The sequence below is a fragment of the Ambystoma mexicanum genome, chromosome 13 (genome assembly GCF_040938575.1).
Source record: "Ambystoma mexicanum isolate Mex_15411 chromosome 13, UKY_AmexF1_1, whole genome shotgun sequence".
In the NCBI taxonomy this organism is placed as follows: domain Eukaryota; kingdom Metazoa; phylum Chordata; class Amphibia; order Caudata; family Ambystomatidae; genus Ambystoma; species Ambystoma mexicanum.
The window spans coordinates 745,539,162-745,560,414 of NC_090938.1; the positions used below are offsets into that span (position 1 = coordinate 745,539,162).

Genomic DNA, 21,253 nt, shown 5'->3' on the forward strand with positions numbered 1-21,253 from the left:
AGCATTCCATTCCAGTTGGGTCAAGTGTAGAGATAAGGGGAGGACGAAATCTGGTAGTGACCGGGGGAATTACCGGGGGAAGCAATTACCATACTGAACGTGTACGCACCTCCACCATTACAACCAGACTTAATTAAAAAAATACAGGTGATACTGGCAACACATGGTGCAAATGTAACCATAGTGAGAGGTGACTTTACTGACGTCCTTCACGGGCGAATAGATGTTCTCAGATGGGGGAAACTCCCGGGGAGGGGAGACGCGCACCAAGCTGGTGACATTTTTGGAGGCAACAGGATTACAGGATGTCTGGAGAGGGTTACACTCCAGTAAAAGACAGTTTTCGTACTATTCCTGAGCACACAACTCGATGTCTCGCTTAGACTACTTGTTGGTTCAATGTACCATCACCGGGAGGGTAATAGAAGCAGAATACCTGACAAGAGGGCTATTGGATTATGCCCCGCTGTATATTACAATAAGAGGGGAGGGACTGAAGGGGAAAGGGGAATGGAGACTGAACACATACCACCTAGGGATCGAGACAATACACGAGGAGATGAAAGACTACGCAGAAATACTTTGAATTGAATGAGAGCACAGTGAAGAGTGGCTTCACACTTTGGTAAGTATAAAACGGTAGTTGGGGGAAGGGCAGAGGTGGCAATAAGGCGATATTGGAGAGAAAGAAAGGAAAAGCTGGAGACACTAGAAGAAGAGGTGGCTAGCACAGAAAAGAGGCACGTAGACGAACAAGCAATAGAATCTAAAATAGAGATGCTAAAAGTTGGTGGGCAATACAAAGAAGTGGTGACAGATGAGGCAAAAAAGGCATGCTGGACCATGAAAGCCAGAGTGTATGAACTCGGGTCCAAAGGTGGAAGGATGTTTGCATGATTGGAGAAAAGGGAGGAGGAGTCCAAATGGGTTAGGGGCATCAGTAATGAGGAGGGAACAATCTACACAGAAGGGAAAAAAATAGTAGACGACTTTGCACATTTTTACCACGGGCTATACAGTGCGGTCCCAGGGCCTACAGAGATCGAAAATGGGAGATACTCAGATGGTGGTGAACCTGCCACAGGTAGCTGAACAAACACGACAAGTAATGGATAAAGAGATAACGATGGAGGAATACAAGAGGCAATTAAGAGCTTAAATTCATGGAAACCCCAGGACCAAATGGAATCCCGACTGAATTTTGGAAATAAATCTGAGACAAGGTGGTCAAGCCAATGTGGGACATGTTCATGGAAAGCTATGCACAAGGTACACTCCCACGAGACGTGAGAATGGCTACAATAGTGATAATACTTAAAAAAGCTAAACCCACCGATAAATGTGCCTCGTACCGTCCCATAACTTTGCTGAATGGAGAGGCAAAGGTCCTAGCCAAGATACTAGCAACAAGGCTAGAAGGGGTAATAAGCAAGCTAATGAACTCAGGTCAATGTGGTTTTGTTCCAGGAAGAGCAAAAGGATGAAACTGAGAAGGGCACATGACACTTTAGTATTATCTGACTCACTAGAGGGTCCCCACGCAATAATGGCACTAGAGAAGGTCTTTGGTTTGGTGCAACGGGAATTCCTGTGAGCAGCAATGGAAAAGGTAGGCCTGGGCCTCAACTTCATAAAATAGAAGAAACTACTAAATGCACAACCACTTGCGAAAGTTAGACGGTATGGGCACACATCCCGTATCTTCCCGCTCCAGAGGGGCATGAGACAAGGATGTCCACTGTCGCTGCTGCCATTCCTCATAGCGATCGAACCACTAGCCGAGCGCATTAGAGCGGATCCAACAATTGAAGGGTTCTGATGACCCAGGAACTGGGAAGATAAAATCTCTCTATATGCAGATTATCTTTTGATATATCTAGGGGATTGCAGAAGAACGGGCCCGACGGTAATGGATACCATACGGGAGTTCAGAATTTACTGCGGTCTTGAGAGTTAACTGGGAGAAATCAGTCATTATACCAGTACGGGGGGGGGAAGATGCAGTCCCTGAGGAATGCCCCCTCACATACATGAGACTAAAACACACTGTACAAGCTCAATTTGAAGGGGAATTGGACTTCCCCCGAACACCCCCCAGCCCCCGGAGATTAATCTATTCAGGGAGAAAGGAGAGGGGAAAGGGATAACAACACTATGGGCCTCATTACACGGAAGGCGGTAATGGTTAACGGCCACCGTTAATGGTAACGGTGGCCGTTAACCATTACCGCCTTACTACGAGGTCCCTTAGCGGGTTGGTGTTTTAACGCCTGCTTTTTGCAGGCGTTAAAAACCTACCCGCTAAGGGCCCTCGGAGCTAATTACGGCACCGCAAAATTGCGGTGCCGTAATTAGCGCCTTCCCCATTCCCATAGAGCCCTATGGGGCAGAAATGGGAATAGGGAAGGGCAATGGCGGAAGGGGGATTTACCGCCCCACCAACCTTGGAATGGGGCGGTAAATCCCCTTTCCGCCAAGGCGGTGCCGGTAATTTACCGGCATGGTCCAGGGTGCTAATAGCACCATGGCTCACCGCCTTCCGTGTAATGAGGCCCTATATCAAGTCATAAATAAACCCCCCCCATGTCAGACCTGAAAGGGAGATGGGAAAGAGACCCAGGAACAATAGAGGAGGAAAAATTGATAGAAGCGCTAGTGGCTTCAAGAGAGGTTAATGTATCACCCAAGATGAGGCTCATACAATACAACATTCTGCACAGAGTGTACCATTCCAGAGATAGACTGCATAACAGGGGTAGAGTAACGCATGGCCGGTGTCTCAAATGTAGAAGGGAAGTAGGAACATTCCTAAAATGATGTTACTGCATATAAGCATATAAGAGGGGAGATTGAAGGAAGTAGAGGGGAAGAGACACTGATACACATACCATTGATGGTGGTAAAAAGGGACCTAGTGGCAAAATGGGAGACCTAGGAAATGCCCACTTTGGGAACCTGAGAGATTGGAATGGACCATTGCAGCAGAATGGAGGAGACCACGTACATGAATAGGGGGGGGGCATGAGGAAGTATCAGAAGATATGGGGGAAATGGGACATGGATGCCTGAGAGAAGGGGCACATCGGTACAAGATACTACAGGAGTGGGGAGGCAAGGGATAGAGGGCAAGGGAAGGAAGAGGGTAAAATGAGGGAGAGTAAGGAGGAATGGGACAGGATGAATGGTCAACCCTAACAAAAATGTGTATTTGAACAAGGATATGAGGAATAATGTTGGAATATGGAAAAAACTTAATACAAACTGGTTTATAAAAAATAATCATTGTCAATTAGTAATTCATGTGTGTTAGATTTATGATGTTAAGAGTTATTGAGAGGGAACCACTACAGGTGTTATATGTAAGATATGTTATGAGAGTTATTATAATAATCAGACATATAATATGTGTCTATTGTTTGTTTAAATCTATTTTTAAGAGAAACATTATGAAGCAGAGAGAGAGCATCCTTAGTACATTTGAGCATCTGAAGCAGTTTCTGGAGAAGGAGAAACAGCAGCTGCTCAGCAGATTGGAGAAGGAGCAAGAGGAGAAGATGAAGAAGATTCAGGAGACACTGACCCGACTGGAGGAGCAGCAAAGCACCCACAGGGGCCTGATCACAGAGCTGCAGAGGAAGTGCCAGCAGCAGGACGTGGATCTACTGAAGGTGAGAGGGGATCAGAAACCTATAGAACTAGAGCAGCAATCCACCCACAGGGGCCTGATCACAGAGCTGGAGAGCAAGTGGCAGCAACAGGATGTGGATCTACTGAAGGTGAGAGGGAATCAGAAACCTATAGAACTAGATCAGCAATCCACTGCCAGGGACCTGATCTCAGAGATAGAACGGTGGTTTCAGCAGGACAGGGAGTAACTACAAATCCCCCTTGCTCCCAAAGGTACAGAGAAAGGAAACCTGGAAATGGTGGCCTACATGAACTGCCTTTCCCTTCTGTGAAGAAACAGGATGAAGCATTTGTAAAAATGTATAAGCAAAATAGTTCTAAAATCAAAAATAGAAAATCACCATTTAGAACTAACTTTGCTGTTTGGGACTCCAAGTCCCATAATCCTAAGAGTACTGGGATGAAGAAGATGGCTGAAGAGCAATGCAGACCTGAAGGTCAGGCAATTAGGCTTACAAGCACACCTGAAGGAGGATGAGAGGCTTAAAAAGCTCCCTCTTGTGCAGGCCATTAGTCGTGGTTGTGGCTGGAGGGGCAGTAGCAGTTGTAGTAGCAGAAGCAGCTGGGGCAGGAGAAAGTGGCAGAGGAAAGCACGTTGCTGGCAGAATCCACAGAAGTGTGAGGAAAGAAAGGACACCAGGATTTTTTCAGCTACTATTCCTGAGTCCTTTCGCCCCAAAGCCTGGATTGCAGAGGTTGCACAGCTGAAAGCCTAAGATTTGAAAGCTTTCCCCCATGTGAACCTGATTTGAGAGATTTCGCAGCAAGAAGCATGCAGCAGACAGTGCCTGAAGGCTGACATGCTCCAGGGGGTCATGGAGAGCGAACTCTGCGCCTCTGTGGTGGGACCGAAGGCAGCTTGCAGAGGGAAGTGTGCCGGTCGAGAAAACCAATGTAGTAGAAGTCCAGCAGCCAGTGACAGGGGCCCGAGAAGCCAGTGAGCGTGTCTGCGCGTTCTCAAGCCTTCAGGCATTGTCAGGCAGGCAACTGTAACCAGTTGCTTTCACTCGCGAGGGAGTGAAATTGACTGAAGCTGACCGGATTGTGTCAGACAATGGGAGTGCAACAATTGTACCACTCGCATATAGACAAATACGCTGTGGAAGGAGGTGTTGAACCTTATAAAAAACTGCTTTATCCAAGTTAATAATAGTTGCGTGTGCCTAAAAGTGATTTTAACACAAAGACCAAGCATGAGTAAAGTCACAATAACAATGTATCCTGTGAAACCGAGTGTTAAACCTCAATATTGTGACCCAAAGAAAACAAGCATTACAATAAGCCAAGAGTTGGATAATCTTTGCCCTCAGCCAAAAGAAGCTAAAGTAAAGGTTTCTTTGAGAATAACTGTTGCTAGAAGAGGAAATGAGGCTAATATAACATCTTTAAAGGTAGAGCTTGTAAATGAATGACTATGGTGTGAACGGAACAGCAACTAGTCATGAACTAACATTGTCAAAGCGAATAGAGGTTGAATTGAAAGTACTTGGTTTGTGGCTTAACAAAAAGACAAGAGTGGTTGAAAAGTGGACCTATAAGAAAGTTGATGTTCAGGAGATAGAGACATTGCTTGCTGTAGGGGAGGCATGGTATCACAAGTATGACACTGACATAATGGGTACAATTTGTAAAACCATTATTGAAATGGTTGGGGTCGGAGAAACTCCTAGTCTGCCCTATAACTAAGATGGGAGACGTCTCGACCATCAAATAATTAATAACGCAGTCCTAGTGGAGTCTGTCAAATCAAAATGGCCTATGTTAACAAAACCTAATGCCTGCCCTATTCTTTGTACAAAAGTGTAAAAAGAAAAAATGTATGCGAAAGGAAAATCAATGTTGAAATATGTAAGTGTGGTTGAACGAGCTCTCCTCCCCATGTTAAACCTCACGGAATAAGGCTGTCCCTGTAGGCAGGATGACACACCCTGGCTCAGCTTCTATCACAATAAACAGTTCACCACATCGATCGAGGCCCGCCTGGCCTTCCAGATTTAAGTCTCTTTTCTTTGGCTTCAAAACAAGGTTTCATCAAAAACAGTTCCAGAAGGTTCCCCCTCTGCCGGGCTCAGAACTCACAAAAAATAAAGTTCAACACAAAGAAGCAAGGGGCTCCTTTCCCCAAGCTTGTCTCACTTTGGGTCTTCCTATGTCAGACTTGGACCCCTCAACATATATAATTCAATGCGAACAAGCAAGGAGGCTCCCTTCCCCAAGCTTGTCTCACTTCGGGTCTCCCTCTGTCGGGCTCAGACCCCTTTTCAGAATGTCTCTTCAATTCAAGCAAGTCGAAGACTTTCGATTATGCGATGGATTGAACTATGACCTTCGCAGGACCACTTCGACTAAATGTTCAACTTTCACTTTCCCCCCTTTCTCTGGGAGTTCTTCTTTATTTCACTTTTGCTGATCATACGCTTATGTTTCAAACAGTTCACTTGTAACAGAGACTTTCGAGTGGGCCACTTCCTTTCACCAGACCACTCCGTTCCTTAGTATCGCTGTCTTTGTAGCTACTTGTTCACTTTAAAGTTCATTCAGAGGTCTGCGTTTCATTCACACGCGCGTGGCCTCCACTTGTGGTAAATGTTGCCACTTCAAAAACCTTTTACACACACAGCAGTCTTTCAGATCGCTTTCCGAACTCACCGGCTGTGTGCGTCTCTTCTGAGTGGGTCTCTGGCAGCCTCGGAACACAATGCAATCTTCACTTGTGGGATCTGGCCTTCTCCACGTGTTGTCCGCGGCCTGTCGCCAGCAATGACCTCTGGTAAGGAACTCTTGGGGTTTCCAACCCGCTGCTTCAGTCCCTCGGTCTGTCGTTCTGCTCCAGTCGGCTTGCCTTCTTCCCAGAAGCCCTGCTCGTACTCGTATTCCGCCTTGCTCAGAGTGTGTCTTTGGGTGCTGCCTATTATTCATGTGAGGAGAGCTAATAGGTATCAGGTGTATGCACTTGGTATCGAGTGCCTGACTTTGCCTGACCCGATTAGCGGGACGGGTCCAGTATGATGTGTGTAAGTGGATGTTATTACTGCCAGTCACCCTCTGTCCAGTGTTTTTGTAAAAAGGGGGGCGGGGGAGTTGGGACCTGGAGCATCCTAAAACATAGGATGGGTTGGAAGTGGAAGTCCTGGTATAAAGTGACCCAGTCAGAAGTGGAAGTGGAAGTCATGGTATAAAGTGACCCAGGCAGAAGTGGAAGTGGAAGTCCTGGTATAAAGTGACCCAGGCAGAAGTGGAAGTGGAAGTCCTGGTATAAAGTGACTCTGGCAGAAGTGAAGTCCTGGTATAAAGTGGCCCAGGCAGAAGTGGAGGTCCTGGTATAAAGTGACCCATGCAGAAGTGGAAGTGGATGTCCTAGTATAAAGTGACCCGGGCACAAGTGGAAGTGGAAATCCTGGCAATAAGACAGAAGTGGAAGTGGAAGTCCTGGTATAAAGTGACCCAGGCAGAAGTGGAAGTGGAAGTCCTGGTATAAAGTGACCCAGGCAGAGGTGGAAGTGGAAGTCCTGGTATAAAGTGACCCAGGCAGAAGTGGAAGTGGAAGTCCTGCTATAAAGTGACCCAGGCAGAAGTGGGAGTCCTGGTATAAAGTGACCCAGGAAGAAGTGGAATTGGAAGTCCTGGTATAAAGTGACCCAGGCAGAGGTGGAAGTGGAAGTCCTGGTATAAAGTGACCCAGGCAGAGGTGGAAGTGGAAGTCCTGGTATAAAGTGACCCAGGCAGAAGTGGAAGTGGAAGTGGGAGTCCTGGTATAAGGTGACCCAGGCAGAAGTGGAAGTGGAAGTCCTGGTATAAAGTGACCCAGGCAGAAGTGGAAGTGGAAGTCCTGGTATAAAGTGACCCAGGAAGAAGTGGAATTGGAAGTCCTGGTATAAAGTGACCCAGGCAGAAGTGGAAGTCCTGGTATAAAGTGACCCAGGCAGAAGTGGAAGTCCTGGTATAAAGTGACCCAGGCAGAAGTGGAAGTGGAAGTCCTGGTATAAAGTGACCCAGGAAGAAGTGGAATTGGAAGTCCTGGTATAAAGTGACCCAGACAGAAGTGGAAGTGGAATAGGGATGTAACGGTATTACGGTATACCGTTAAAGATACCGTGAACCACTTAATTGAACAATAATAACCGTCACATTGTTTATACCGTTCATACCGTTAAGTGTGCTTTTCAATCTGATTTGGAAAGGCTGCAGTAAGCAAGTGCTGTGCAGTCTTGGTCTTGCAGTGTTGGATGTGCCGTCTGCCAAGTAGTTTCAGTTGGAGCAATTTTTAAATGCCATTCCATAAACCACACGTGCCTGACACAAAATCAATATGTTAGCAATAGGAAGAATAAATACAGTGCCAAGAAGGAAAAGGGTTTATTTTGGGTTGGCGGCTTTGAGGTTTATATATTTATAATGGCTAAAGTTTTCTAAACATATGACAATGGGGGATTTCCCTGGTTCCATCATTGAATTTACATATAATAAGTCACACTGCGAAATTTACTCATCTCTGTGGGTATTCCCTGCTGCCATACCAAGGTGTAACATGTCCGTGATTACTGAACACCAATTGGCCCGCAAGTAAACTAAAGGCTGTAACGTAAAGAGAGAGTGCGTGTTTGTGTGTATGCGCACAAGTGTGTACCACCATCAGACTCCATTGATCTGTGGCATGCAGGTTATCAAAATGGCAACATGTTCGTCTTCACCAGTAGCCAGTGGGGGGGCTAAAAGCCTAAATGACCACTTAAGAAAAGCCATTCAGTTTGCTTTGCCAGTCACAGCAGGGCTCCCCCCACCCCTCCTCCTCTCCACACATGTGTTTGAGTTTGGTGGAAGCAAGGGGTGGCATTTCAGTGGAAAGTATATTGAAAAGCCCAATTCTGGCCCTGGGTGCCTGGTTTTGTTTGTGATGATAAATCTGACAATGTATGACCTTTTAGAAAATATTTGTTAAGATTAGTTAACTCCACCTGCTATACCGCGATAACCATGATATACCGTCATTTGGCAAGAAGGTTATTGTACCGTCATAAAACTAATACCGTGACACCCCTAAAGTGGAAGTCCTGGTATAAAGTGACCCTGGCAGAAGTGGGAGTCCTGGTATAAAGTGACCCAGGTGGAAGTGGAAGTCCTGGTATAAAGTGACGCGGGCAGAAGTGGAATTGGAAGTCCTGGTATAAAGTGACCCAGGCAGAAGTTGACGTGGAAGTCCTGGTATAAAGTGACCCAGGCAGAAGTGGAAGTGGAAGTCCTGGTATAAGGTGACCCAGGCAGAAGTGGAAGTGGAAGTGGAAGTCCTGGTATAAAGTGACCCAGGCAGAAGTGGAAGTGGGAGTCCTGGTATAAGGTGACCCAGGCAGAAGTGGAATTGGAAGTCCTGGTATAAGGTGACCCAGGCAGAAGTGGAAGTGGAAGTCCTGGTATAAGGTGACCCAGGCAGAAGTGGAAGTGGAAGTGGAAGTCCTGGTATAAAGTGACCCAGGCAGAAGTGGAAGTGGAAGTCCTGGTATAAGGTGACCCAGGCAGAAGTGGAAGTGGAAGTCCTGGTATAAAGTGACCCAGGCAGAAGTGGAAGTGGAAGTCCTGGTATAAAGTGACCCAGGAAGAAGTGGAAGTGGAAGTCCTGGTATAAGGTGACCCAGGCAGAGGTGGAAGTGGAAGTCCTGGTATAAGGTGACCCAGGCAGAAGTGGAAGTGGAAGTCCTGGTATAAAGTGACCCAGGCAGAAGTGGAAGTGGAAGTCCTGGTATAAAGTGACCCTGGCAGAAGTGGGAGTCCTGGTATAAAGTGACCCAGGTGGAAGTGGAAGTCCTGGTATAAAGTGACCCGGGCAGAAGTGGAATTGGAAGTCCTGGTATAAAGTGACCCAGGCAGAAGTTGACGTGGAAGTCCTGGTATAAAGTGACCCAGGCAGAAGTGGAAGTGGAAGTCCTGGTATAAGGTGACCCAGGCAGAAGTGGAAGTGGAAGTCCTGGTATAAGGTGACCCAGGCAGAAGTGGAAGTGGAAGTCCTGGTATAAAGTGACCCAGGCAGAAGTGGAAGTGGAAGTCCTGGTATAAAGTGACCCAGGCAGAAGTTGCAGTCCTGGTATAAAGTGACCCAGGCAGAAGTTGCAGTCCTGGTATAAAGTGACCCAGGCAGAAGTTGCAGTCCTGGTATAAAGTGACCCAGGTGGAAGTGGAAGTCCTGGTATAAAGTGACCCGGGCAGAAGTTGAATGTACTGTGAAGGAAGCAGGTGTTGCTCACGGTGTTAGGAGAGAAACACTGTGACTTTATCCTGACAAAGAAGTGGTTGTGTTTCATGGTGCTGAGAGAGAAGCACTGTGATGAGAGTTCAACTAAACTGTGTTTTGGGAATCAACTAAGTTGTGACGGAAAACATCCTAACGAAAATCTATTGGTACTGTTTAAGGAACTTTGACTTGTGCATTTCCTGGAGGAAAAGGATCTTTTCTGTGTTGAACTGTGGAGTGTTGGAAGTTTTTCTTATCAAACTGACTTGGCCGAAAACTGTGTTGGAACTTTGTTTCAAACCTGGGTTTTCTTGTTGTTTTGAGTTATTCAACGGAACTAACCTTGACTTAAAACCTGGGGAAGGGGAATTCGCTGAGGTTACAATCAAAGACTTGAATGTGTTGCTAATACAAGTATTGCCATATGTTTTCTTGTTTATGTTTATGTATAAGTCTGAGGGCCAGAAATGTTATGCTAGAGTGTTTTCCTTAGTTGATGTAGGCAGAGAAATCCCTGTTATAGTAGGGCAAGTGAGGCGTTGGTTTGCACTTTTGATTTAATAAAACGGCATTGTTTGAAAAATGATCTAAATGTTGTCCACCTCACATTTCTGACCCCTGACACTACCTAAACAAAACGGAACCCCTACAAAAAACAGATCAGCCCTTTGTTTCCATAGCATCTGGTAGAGAAGGAGATCATGTCTCTAAATCCACTATCTCAAAATGGATAGTCAAATGCATCCAAGTTTGCTACTCACTATCTAAAAAATGCTTACCTTTCACACAGAGAGCCCACTCTACTTGAGGCACAGGGGCTACTCTAGCTTTCATTGCAAATGTTCCATTAGATGCAATTTGCAAAGCTGCTACTTGGAGTTCCATTCACACATTCACACAACACTACTGCTTAGACACACACCCTAAAGCAGATTCACAGGTGGGTCAAGAGGTATTAAGACATCTATTTGCCACTGTACCTTCACACAACCCACCTCGTACAGGTACTGCTCACTAATGATTATAAGCAGATCCACAAGCCTCAGAAGGCATACATTACTTACCGCAATTGTATTTCTGGTGCATGTATCTGCTTAGATTCACATGTGCCCAGCCTTCCTCGCCTCCTGGAGTTCATGGTTCATAGATGTCTTTCACCTTTATCTTTTATACTTTGACTTTGTTGTACTCACGCAAACACTTCATGCTCCCTCATGTCAGAAACAAAGCAATCTGAGGGATATCGACGCATGAAGGACCATGGGTACAGTACATATCACACAAGCGATATTCTTACAGACACGCCCAGTCGACGCCCCGTTTCGAATTTTGAAAAACAAGTCATTCAGTACTCTGCGACTACCACTAGATGGCAGACTATGCATAGCATGTGAATCTAAGCAGATACAAGCATCAGAAATACGATTACATTAAGTAATGTTTGCTATATCCTCACAGAATACAATATAGGAACATCACTTGCTTATCCCCTTCAAGGCACTATATTTTATTAATGCTTGTTCTACTATTATGAAGGGATATTCTGAAATGAGATGGTGTCTCACCTGTTGGTCCTACCCCGCAGGGCATAATGGGGTGAAATACCATGGCACCTTCGCTCAATTGACAAATGGCTGCAACTCTGTCTTTTAAATGGAATAAATGCTTTGGGCAGCTCTTACCAAGTACAGGTGGCCAGGCCGTGAACTCTCTGCTTCTAGAATAAGGACAGCAAGCTTGCTGTTGGTCTTCCACGATAAACTGAGAACATTCTCTACTCCACAAACCGGGGGTCAGGTTAGCAAAAGCTTTGATGCCCGAGTGTGGCCGTAAGCGCTGTACAAATCACACACATAACATAATCCATCAAGAAAACGAGAGGAGAAAGGGGGAGAGAAAGATGGACAAGGGAAAGAGAGAGGGGGCAGAGAGAAAGGGGGAATAGAGGCAGTGGGACAGGGGGACGAGGACAAATGGGGAAAGGAGGGAGGGGAAAGATGGAGGTGAAGGGGCATGGAGGGAGTGTTAGGGAGGATGCGTGGCATGGAAGGAACAGGGAAGCAGAGGGATGGAGGGACACAGAGACAGAAGGAGGGAGAAAACGAGACCGCAACGACACAGAGAGCGCACACCAGACTGCACTATTGCGATTTTGCAGGTTCTGTTCTCTAACCGAGGGATGAGAGAGAGAGAGAGAGAGAGAGAGAGAGAGAGAGAGAGAGATGACAGCTAGTCCAGTCCAAACACCCCAGTAATGCTGAGTGCAGTCTCCCACTTGTGCAGTTGTTTCCATTTGTGATGTCATCTTTGATGTCCTGGGTGTTAGTGTTAGCAGTGCACGGTGGCGCGAGTTATGGTTGCTTATCTTACCATAACTGCCGAATTTCAGGGGTTTTTCGTTTTACTTTGAACCATAACGTCCCTTTAACAAAGTTTTTTCACTGAATTTCATAGGTTTTTAGTAGCGCAACTTAACCATAACGTCCCTTTAACAAAGTTTTTTTACTGAATTTCATAGGTTTTTAGTAGCACAACTTAACCATAATATCCCTGACTTCATATACATGTAACATAGAACATACTGAGCCCCCACGTAGTGATTTTGATGTCCTGGGACTACCGTCATGTCCGCGGACATATCGAGAATCTGAGCGTGGTGAATGTAAATTTAAATAGTGTGCCCCGTTTCCCCTTTGAAGTTGGCTCTGAAAAGAGCATTTTTTTTTGTTTTTTTTACAGATGCTTGACAGACACCTGTTATTTTGTATTTTTATTCTTGTTTTTTTTTCTTACTTTACTCCTAAAATCTTCACATAACCTTCTCCAAAGCAACCCTTACATTCCAAAATAGAAAGGCATTTCCCATAAAAGATAAAGAGATGCCATCATCTTTAAAATTAACAGTATTACTGGCATCAATATTCTCATTATTACAGAAGAACATACCAGCTCTAAGCATGAAGGCACACATGCCTCGGTTGATGACACACCTAGCAATGTTTTGCTGAGGACAAAAAACTGAACTATTGTCCCATATTGTCCTAGGTAGTAATCCAGAAAAAATTACTTTCGCATTTGGAAGGATCTTCATTACGGCTTGAACCAAGCGTTCCAAATCAGCCAACAAAGTAGGGGCACTGACGTTGCCCAAATGGAAAGCACCATAGTGCAAAACTACCACATGCGGACTGTTCATCGTGGACATATCCTCATAAACTTGTACAATTCCCTGTACATTGCAATCAGGCACAGTGCTCCACACCACCTCCACTCCTTTCACATCAAAGTTCTTTTCAACATGCCTGCATTGAGCGTACTGTTGTAAACCATGCACAAACATATCTCCAAGCACCAACACCCTCACTTTCTCTACTTCTGCCATCTTCACCACACACAGTCTCTTTCAACACAAATCCACAACCTCGACATCGGATTGGCTGATCCGTACAGTCTTCTTTCCATGTTGGATTTGCTGGAAAACCCCGGATGTAGCATGCCATGTCCACGGACAGCAGCGGTGTCCGCAGACCGCGTAACTCTTCGACACCCCTTCTACCATTTCCACTTTACTCTCTGTGCCATTCCCTCATTGCATACAGCTAAGCAGTCACACAATACGAAGAACGTCCTCAGAACACCCCCATTTTGTTTATTTTCGAACATTTCAGGACAATTATCATTTCATTATTCAACATATTAACATTACAAATATTATACTTTCATCTTGTACACTGCAGACAATGCTATGTTTCTCCATTAGTAGCTCAGTATACTAGATAGAACCCCATAATACAATGCTATTTATATCAATGCATCGTTCAAAGCACTAATTACGGTATGATATTTATTGCAATGATCCTTGACACTTTTTTCGCAACATTATAATAAAAATCCCTAGTACACAAATTTCATGAAAAGTACATACACATGTGATGTCATCAGTGATGTCATCAATGACATTTGCGATGTCATCTTTGATGTCCTGGTTGTTAGTCTTAGCAGTGCACGGTGGTGGCGCGAGTTATGGTTGCTTAGCTTACCATAACTGGCGAATTTCAGGGGGTTTTCGGCTTTACTTGGAACCATAACGTCCCCTAAACAAACTTTTTTTTATTAGCACGCAAACAATATACAAACATGGAGTGTAAAAACCAACTTCTCACAGATGGCTTTACACAGAATGTTGCAAAGTAAGAATTTATGCTCGTTCACAGTGAAGGTCAGCTGCTTCCATTTTTTGCTCGCGGCCCGGATAGGCCCACGACTCGCCCTATAAGGTTCTATTGTGTTTTGACCTTGACAGACAGGGATTGTGCTAAAAGACTTCTTTTGAAGGAGTGTTGCAAAAACGTAAGACACGATAAGGATGACATTTCTGAAACGAAACCACTTTTATATATTATATCACTATGAGAAAGATCGTTGGCACACGCGGAGTCGTATTTTGGGACTGCACTACTCGTAGACAATGGAAATTGCAAATGTAATGTAAGTAACCCTTTAGATTATTTTATACCGAAATATAATAACAATAGCGTAGCATTAAAGCCCACTCAAGTTGTACTTGTTCGTTTAATGTGGCATATTGTTTTCTACCGCGCACTATCACCGCCGAATTGATCCCCTGTCGTTTAGAGGGCTCTGAAAAAGGCAGACGCCACAGGGTGGGTTAATAGAAATAATTTAACCGGTCTGTAGCCGATCAAGCGCTCTACTCGCTGTGCCACTTCACTGTAGCCGGTCAAGTGGCACAGCGAGTAGAGAGCTCGCTTTGACATCCGTGCACAGCTTGCTAACGCAGGTTCGAATCCCGGCAGGGCCACACTCAGCCTTTCATCCTTCTGTGGTCGATAAATGAGCACCACACACCGTGGGTAATAATAAGAAGCTGAGATACCTGACGGTTCTTAGCGCTATATAAATGCGAAAATATTATTATTTTATTATTAACATACTCTGTTGCACTATCTTCGCTAGCAAATAGTTTCACGCCCTAATAAATAAAATGAATATTTTTAATAAAGATCGGCTGGTGAGACTAATTTATGTTTTTTAAAACAGGTATGTTGCCCCATTTTGCCAATGTCACGATGTTCAGACTCCAGCGGATGGATTTTTCAACTGCCAGGTGCAGCTCCATGTAAGCAACTTCACGACCCTCACCATTTTATGGGACAATCGCCAAAGACCAATATGCCCTTACGCAGTACTAGCGGCTAGAAGCAACATACCAACCATTATGGTGGTCTAATGCCTCGTTGTTGGAGCAGCCTTCCGATTATCAGTGCGACCATTTACTGCTTTTATCATAAACCAACAGCCTATCTACCGCAAAGGAACAGCGCGTGGCTCAAAATAAACTTTTGCTGATCGACAGCAGAGACAATTGCAAATCGCTGAATATTCACTAAACATTTCATGTGAAATAAATGTACTTTACCAAATGTACAATCCTGCTGTTTACTTTTAAACCACAGTTTCATATTCCGAATTGTGGCGCACTGTGTTGTAAGCTGATCTAACACCCTCTGTACCGCAAAGGAACATCGCGTGGCTCAACATGAACTTTTGCGGATCGACAACAAAGACAAATGCAAATTGCTGATTATTCTCTAAACATTTGATGTCAAATAAATGTACTTTACAAAATTTACAATCTTGCTGTTTGCTTTTAAATCACAGTTTCATATTCCGAATTGTGGCACGCTGTGTTGTGACATAATGTGTGTTGTCTTCCGGGTTCTGTGTAAAGTCGCGTAGGACTGGAGACGACTGGGCGCGTTTGATGACGCACCCTGTAACGTCACGGAGAGAGGCGGGGAATATGAATGCTTTGATAATGTCAGGCTTAGGGGTGGGAGATATGATTTAGTGTCGCAAAAGCAAGTCAGCCAGGTCAATAGCGCCAGTCATAGGATTATCACATAATGTCGGCGCACACCAGCCTGATTTATCGTTTCTTTAGTGGACAAAAAGTCGGGTGAGGCCCATAGGAAATTGTACTATCAGCGGACAAAAGGAGGGTTCTTAGAACACTTTCAACCTGACAACGAACAATACAAACAACGTTCTCAGAACACCCCCATTTTGTGTAATTGCAACCATTTCGGGACACCGCGAGTGTTCTTAGAACACATTCAACTTGACAGATTACAATACGGACAGCGTCCTCAGGACACCCCCAGTTTGTGTATTTACGAACATTTAAGTACACCGCAAGTGTTTTTAGCTCAATTTTACCTTCCTTGCGAACAAAAAGGACACATACTCCGTCCTCTGAACACCCCACCATTTAGTTTATTTACAAAATGTCAGAACAGCCGTGTTCTCCGCGGACAAATCGAACACAACAAAAGCGTATAGCACATAATAAAACAAAACATTGAACCTATTTCATACTCCCCCACCCTCCCCAAACACTCTTACACACCAACACACTCCACTAAATACAATTTTTAATCCAAGATTCACCGCGCTGTACGCGGTCGACGGCGAATACAAGATGGCGGGCGCCACACAAAATCTGACGCGCTCCATTCCCCATGCCGTCCAATCAGCGAACACGTCGCATGTCCGCGGACATGACGCAAGCCCATGGGCCAATCGGGGTGCTGTCCGCGGAGCGAACAGGGAAGTCCGTCCGCGAAGCGAACACAGATATCACTAATTTTTTTGCCTTACATTTTGGTCATTTTTTAAAAAACTACTGGACGGATTTACACCAAATTTGCAAAAGCACGCTTTCGGGACCAAGCCGCCGCTACTGCCGCAAATTTGGTGTAAATCCGTCCAGCGGTTCGGGGCTGTAGCCGTGCGCAAAGTTTTTTCCCATTATGTCTATAGGAAAAAACAAAAGTTTTGGGACCCCCCCCTATAACTTTGCCCCCCCTGGACCAAACCTCTCCAAACTTTGCAAAAAAATGCAGACTGGGCCATATACTTTTTTTGCAAAGTTTGGTGAGGATTCGTCCAGAGGGAGCAAAGTTATAAGCCACCCAAAAAGTGCTCTTCCTATGGAAACACCAACTTAACCATAACTACATGGACGCTACCGCGTCCATGTAATATCATAATAAATGAAAAACTGATAAGGAACTCAGCAATTTAGCAGCATATATTGAGATATTTAAATATCGAAATAATCAGAGTCACCATATCCTCGTCACCTTATGTGCCCCATTTACCCGGGGCGCAGATACGTTAAAGTGCATTTTCATTTCCTTCTTCATGTACCGTAATTAAATGTGTTTCCACCACCTTCCATGTACTATACAAGGCAATACGCAAACCCCTAATATAGGTATTTAAGTATTTCTTCCAGAATGACAAATCCTTAATGGTGTCAAGTTGTTATACGAATTTACTCAACTGTTTCATGTGTACTGGTCCCAATCTTACACATTCTGTCAAAACATGTGTAGCTGACTCAGTGTGTGCCTTATCAAGGCACACACGACATAAACACTCATCTTCCGGCAGAGCAAGTGAAGGGCCCAAAACACTCTACACCGGAATCCTATTAATACGTAATAGAAGAATGAATCTCCTCAATTGAATTGCAGGAAATAAGACTACATAGGGTTGCTTCTTCTTGAAGGTGTATAACATATCAGGCACAAAGGTATAGCTTTTTAACAAGCTCAAATGTACCACATTTTCATTCCAGTCCCACAAGTCTAGGCGTCTTTCGAAGCAACGCCGCAGATTGAAATATTCTTCTCCCCATTTGGGGATCCAACCTATATCTTTAAATAAAGAGTTCATACTCTTTCTAAAGCTGGATTTCATTTTCAATCTCTGCTCTAAATTACCTAGACTTTGTAGGAGAGGATTAGATGGTCCATTCATAATTTTTATGTACATGATAGATCTCTTCTTCAGGACCAAAGATTTGAGTGAATCAATACCAGCTGGAGCCTCAGTATAGCCATGAGGACACACTTAGGCAAACTCAGTAATTTCCTCCAAAATCTACCCTCAATCAGCTGGAGCCACTTTAAATCAATATCTACCAGACTCTCCAGGCCGTAAATGACAGCCGAACAAGACACTGTAGATACAGTTGTCTTATTCCAGCCAGCGAATATCCAGGACGGTACAATGCGTGTCATCTATTTTAGGGCGACAGCCTCTTGTCTGGGACAAAAACAGGGGAAGGTCTGAGACATAGAGATTATAGAATAGAGGAGCCGTGACACAACGCTGGGCTTAACCACACACATTTGAATAACGGGCCTGGTCATAGCTCCACCACTATGCAGTCTCAGACACACTGTGTTGTTACTATGTAGTAACTAGATAATAGAGTATCCCCGATGGGCAGCCTAATAAATCTAATTTGCGCCAGAGCAAATCCCTCCTGACTGTATCAAAAGCTGCTTTGAAGTCGATAAAAATAGCATATAAACGGGGATTATTTGGGCCTTGTGCTTGCTTAATCAAGGAATCCACACTGGTATCTATCCAAAATACTAAAGGACAAGAAAAAGTACCCACTTAGGGAAATCCCGTCCCCTGCACTCTAATGATGGCTTAAACAAGCTCAAGGTAATTATATTCCCAAATCGGGAAATCAATGTAAATTTTGTCAAAGAATTACAATATATGTACGTACATAGTATTCAGAAACATAGGTTTTCAGGCAAACAGTAATTAAAAAATGATTTAGGTACAATTCGAAAGTAGATTAGTTTTCCAACGAAGATTTATTTTTCATAAGCATATGCCCAACGCGTTTCGAGATAATGTTCTCTTCATCAGGGGCTGTAATAGTTCATGCAATAATCAAAGAAGTTTTCTAAAGAAATATATAAAAAAACAATATTGTCAGAATACATGGTAATCAGACTTAATGTGTCAAAGACAGAAAATGCTCAGGTAAACAACATGGTGGATGATGTACAAGCAATAGCTCAATATTGTTAGAAGCTAGAACCAGCATTCTCAACATCTGCCTGAATATAACAGATTCAAAATGTTCTTATATATGTGGATGATTATCCCATTAGTGTCAAAAATTGCATAGTTAAAGAGGAACATCAATTTAGTGAATTATACCCAGGTGTAAAAACCTATCAATTCCAAGACGAATAAAAAACAGGCCTACCGTGTGTTCACTATAAGTAGGAGGTAGGTGAATTATTTGGAGGGTGTAGCATCCATGAAGAAAGTCTGTATCCCCTATAAGTGTAAAAGAAGGGGGGATGTAACTATGTAAAAGGTCCTGTTCGTCTTTTAAAGAAAGTAAATGGGGAGCTAAAGTCAAGATGGGCAGACTTACTGGAAAAAGTCCAGGAGACTGCTAACATTCTCGTCCGTCCAAAGGGACCGTGGCGTTTAAGACTTCAAAGGGAGGGATCAGCGGTGTATCTCCATACTCTAGGCGGCACCTAAACGAAGGAGCCACGTGTTTACGAGACTCGTAAGAGTCACAACAATCACTGGGGTTAGAGGTAAGTATGTGTGCTCTGTAGCCCTGGAAGGGCATAAAGGCACAACAAAGGGAATGCCCGTGTACTTACTAGTGTTACAAGGAGAGGATTTCCGTCAACAACACCCAATCTGATCCAGCGCTGTGTGACGTGCTGGCAAGATGGCGGGTGCTAAATCCGTCACGAATGTGACGTCATCACGGTGTGGCGTGCGTGACATCACAAATGTAAACAATATTCTCGCGTCTGTACTGGATAGACAGGCTGATGCATGTGATGTGGTCGTCATAGATGTAACGTCATCACGTTGTGGCGTGAATGACATCACAGATGTAAACACAATTTTCGGGACTGTTGTAAAAAGTACTAACTCATGCATGAGATGCGATAAAAGGTGGGTAATGTCAAGTATTTAGGCGCGGCTATATAGAAAAAGGCCGGCTAAATAATAGGTAATATGTGGAATTTAGGAGAGTTAGTAAGGTAGTGGTGACGTCTGTCTCTCAAATGGTCTCTATATCAAATAGATAGTGAATAGATTAAATATTGTACTAGGTACAATAGCGCAAGAGTGTTACAAAAATATGTTAGCACGGTGTCAAGGAATGACAAAAATTATGATGCCATGTGTTTTCCAAGGCAAATTGAAAACAATTTGCTGAGGTACAGGAATGTGGATAAATGTGTAAAAAAACATGCACTGGCTGAGTTCAATCAATGTGAATCATAAAGTAAACCACTGTCTCATGTAGATAGAGTTCACAGTCTATTGATGTAAGTTGGATGACAAGTACCTCAAAAGAGGGTCCATTACTTAGTCAGCTGTCTCTGGAATAAGAGTTCACAATCTTAAATAAGATTACTTTGGATAAGAGTAATCTCAGCCTCAAGGCGTGGTTATGTACCTAAGAGGATGTGCAGAGTAGATAGAGGAATCTAGTGTGAGGTCATATAGAGAATATTGCTTTAAAGGAATGGCCCAAGGTAGTAATCTTCATTTAAACCTTGGGGATTCACTGCGTCCAATCTATGGATCCAGTATAGTTCTCTCTGTGCTAATGTTTTGGCAAAGTCTCCCCCTCTCGGTAAAGAGTGTACTACTTCTAAAATTACCCATTTTAGTTGTGAGATGTTGTGTCCATTCTCCTTAAAATGTCTAAATGATGATGATTTGACATTGCTGGTCCTAATATTGGCCTTGTGCTCTGTCCAACGTTCTTTGGCTTTCCTAATAGTTTTGCCTACATAATATTTCCCACAGGGACATTTTAAGGCGTAGATAACATTTTTGCTGTCACATGTGGCATAATCTGATCAAGGTATTTTTTTGCCGTTGTTTGGATGGCAAATGTACTCTCCTTTGATATTTGAGCAATGTTGACAATGTAAACATGGGTAGGTTCCTGGTTTTTGTTTTCTCAGAGATGTTTGAATTGAGGATTTTTTCTTTTCTGCTTTAACCAAGCTATCCCTCAGGTTCTTTCCTCTTTTGTAAGCCAACATTGGTGGTTCCGGGAATAGTCTGTTGAGATTAGGGTCTGCTTTGATTAAGTCCCAATTCTTGGTGATGATCCTTCTGATCTGATAACTCTGACTAGAGAATTTCAGTGTATGGATGGGTCTAGTTGTACATTTTTTAGGTTTATCTTCCGATAGGTCTGATCTAGATAGAGTATCCATGCGTCTGACTGCTTTATCAATGGTTGCATCAGGAAAGCCTCTTTTGATAAATCTCTGCATCATATCATCGTATTCACCCTGGAGTTGTGTGGTGTCCGACGGACGAGAACGGTAGCAGTCTCCTGGACTTTTTCCAGTAAGTCTGCCCATCTTGACTTTAGCTCCCCATTTACTTTCTTTAAAAGACGAACATGACCTTTTACATAGTTACATCCCCTCTTCTTTTACACTT

General features: G+C 43.9%; 1 protein-coding gene across 4 annotated transcripts in view; it reads left to right on the top strand.

The window, feature by feature from the left end:
- The window catches only part of LOC138521885 (E3 ubiquitin-protein ligase TRIM17-like), a 159,393-nt gene that overhangs the window by 41,410 nt on the left and 96,730 nt on the right, over positions 1-21,253 (top strand). Inside the window, exons 3-4 of one of the 4 annotated variants that reach the window (XM_069635049.1) lie at positions 3,438-3,668; positions 14,972-15,539. The exons of 2 other annotated variants lie outside the window; for them this stretch is intronic. In XM_069635049.1, coding sequence (XP_069491150.1) covers positions 3,438-3,668; positions 14,972-15,130 — 390 coding nt within the window. In that variant the 3' untranslated portion in view covers positions 15,131-15,539. Of the gene's footprint in view, positions 1-3,437; positions 3,669-14,971; positions 15,540-21,253 lie in introns of those variants that run through there. One more of the 4 variants, XM_069635050.1, reaches the window with a different exon arrangement.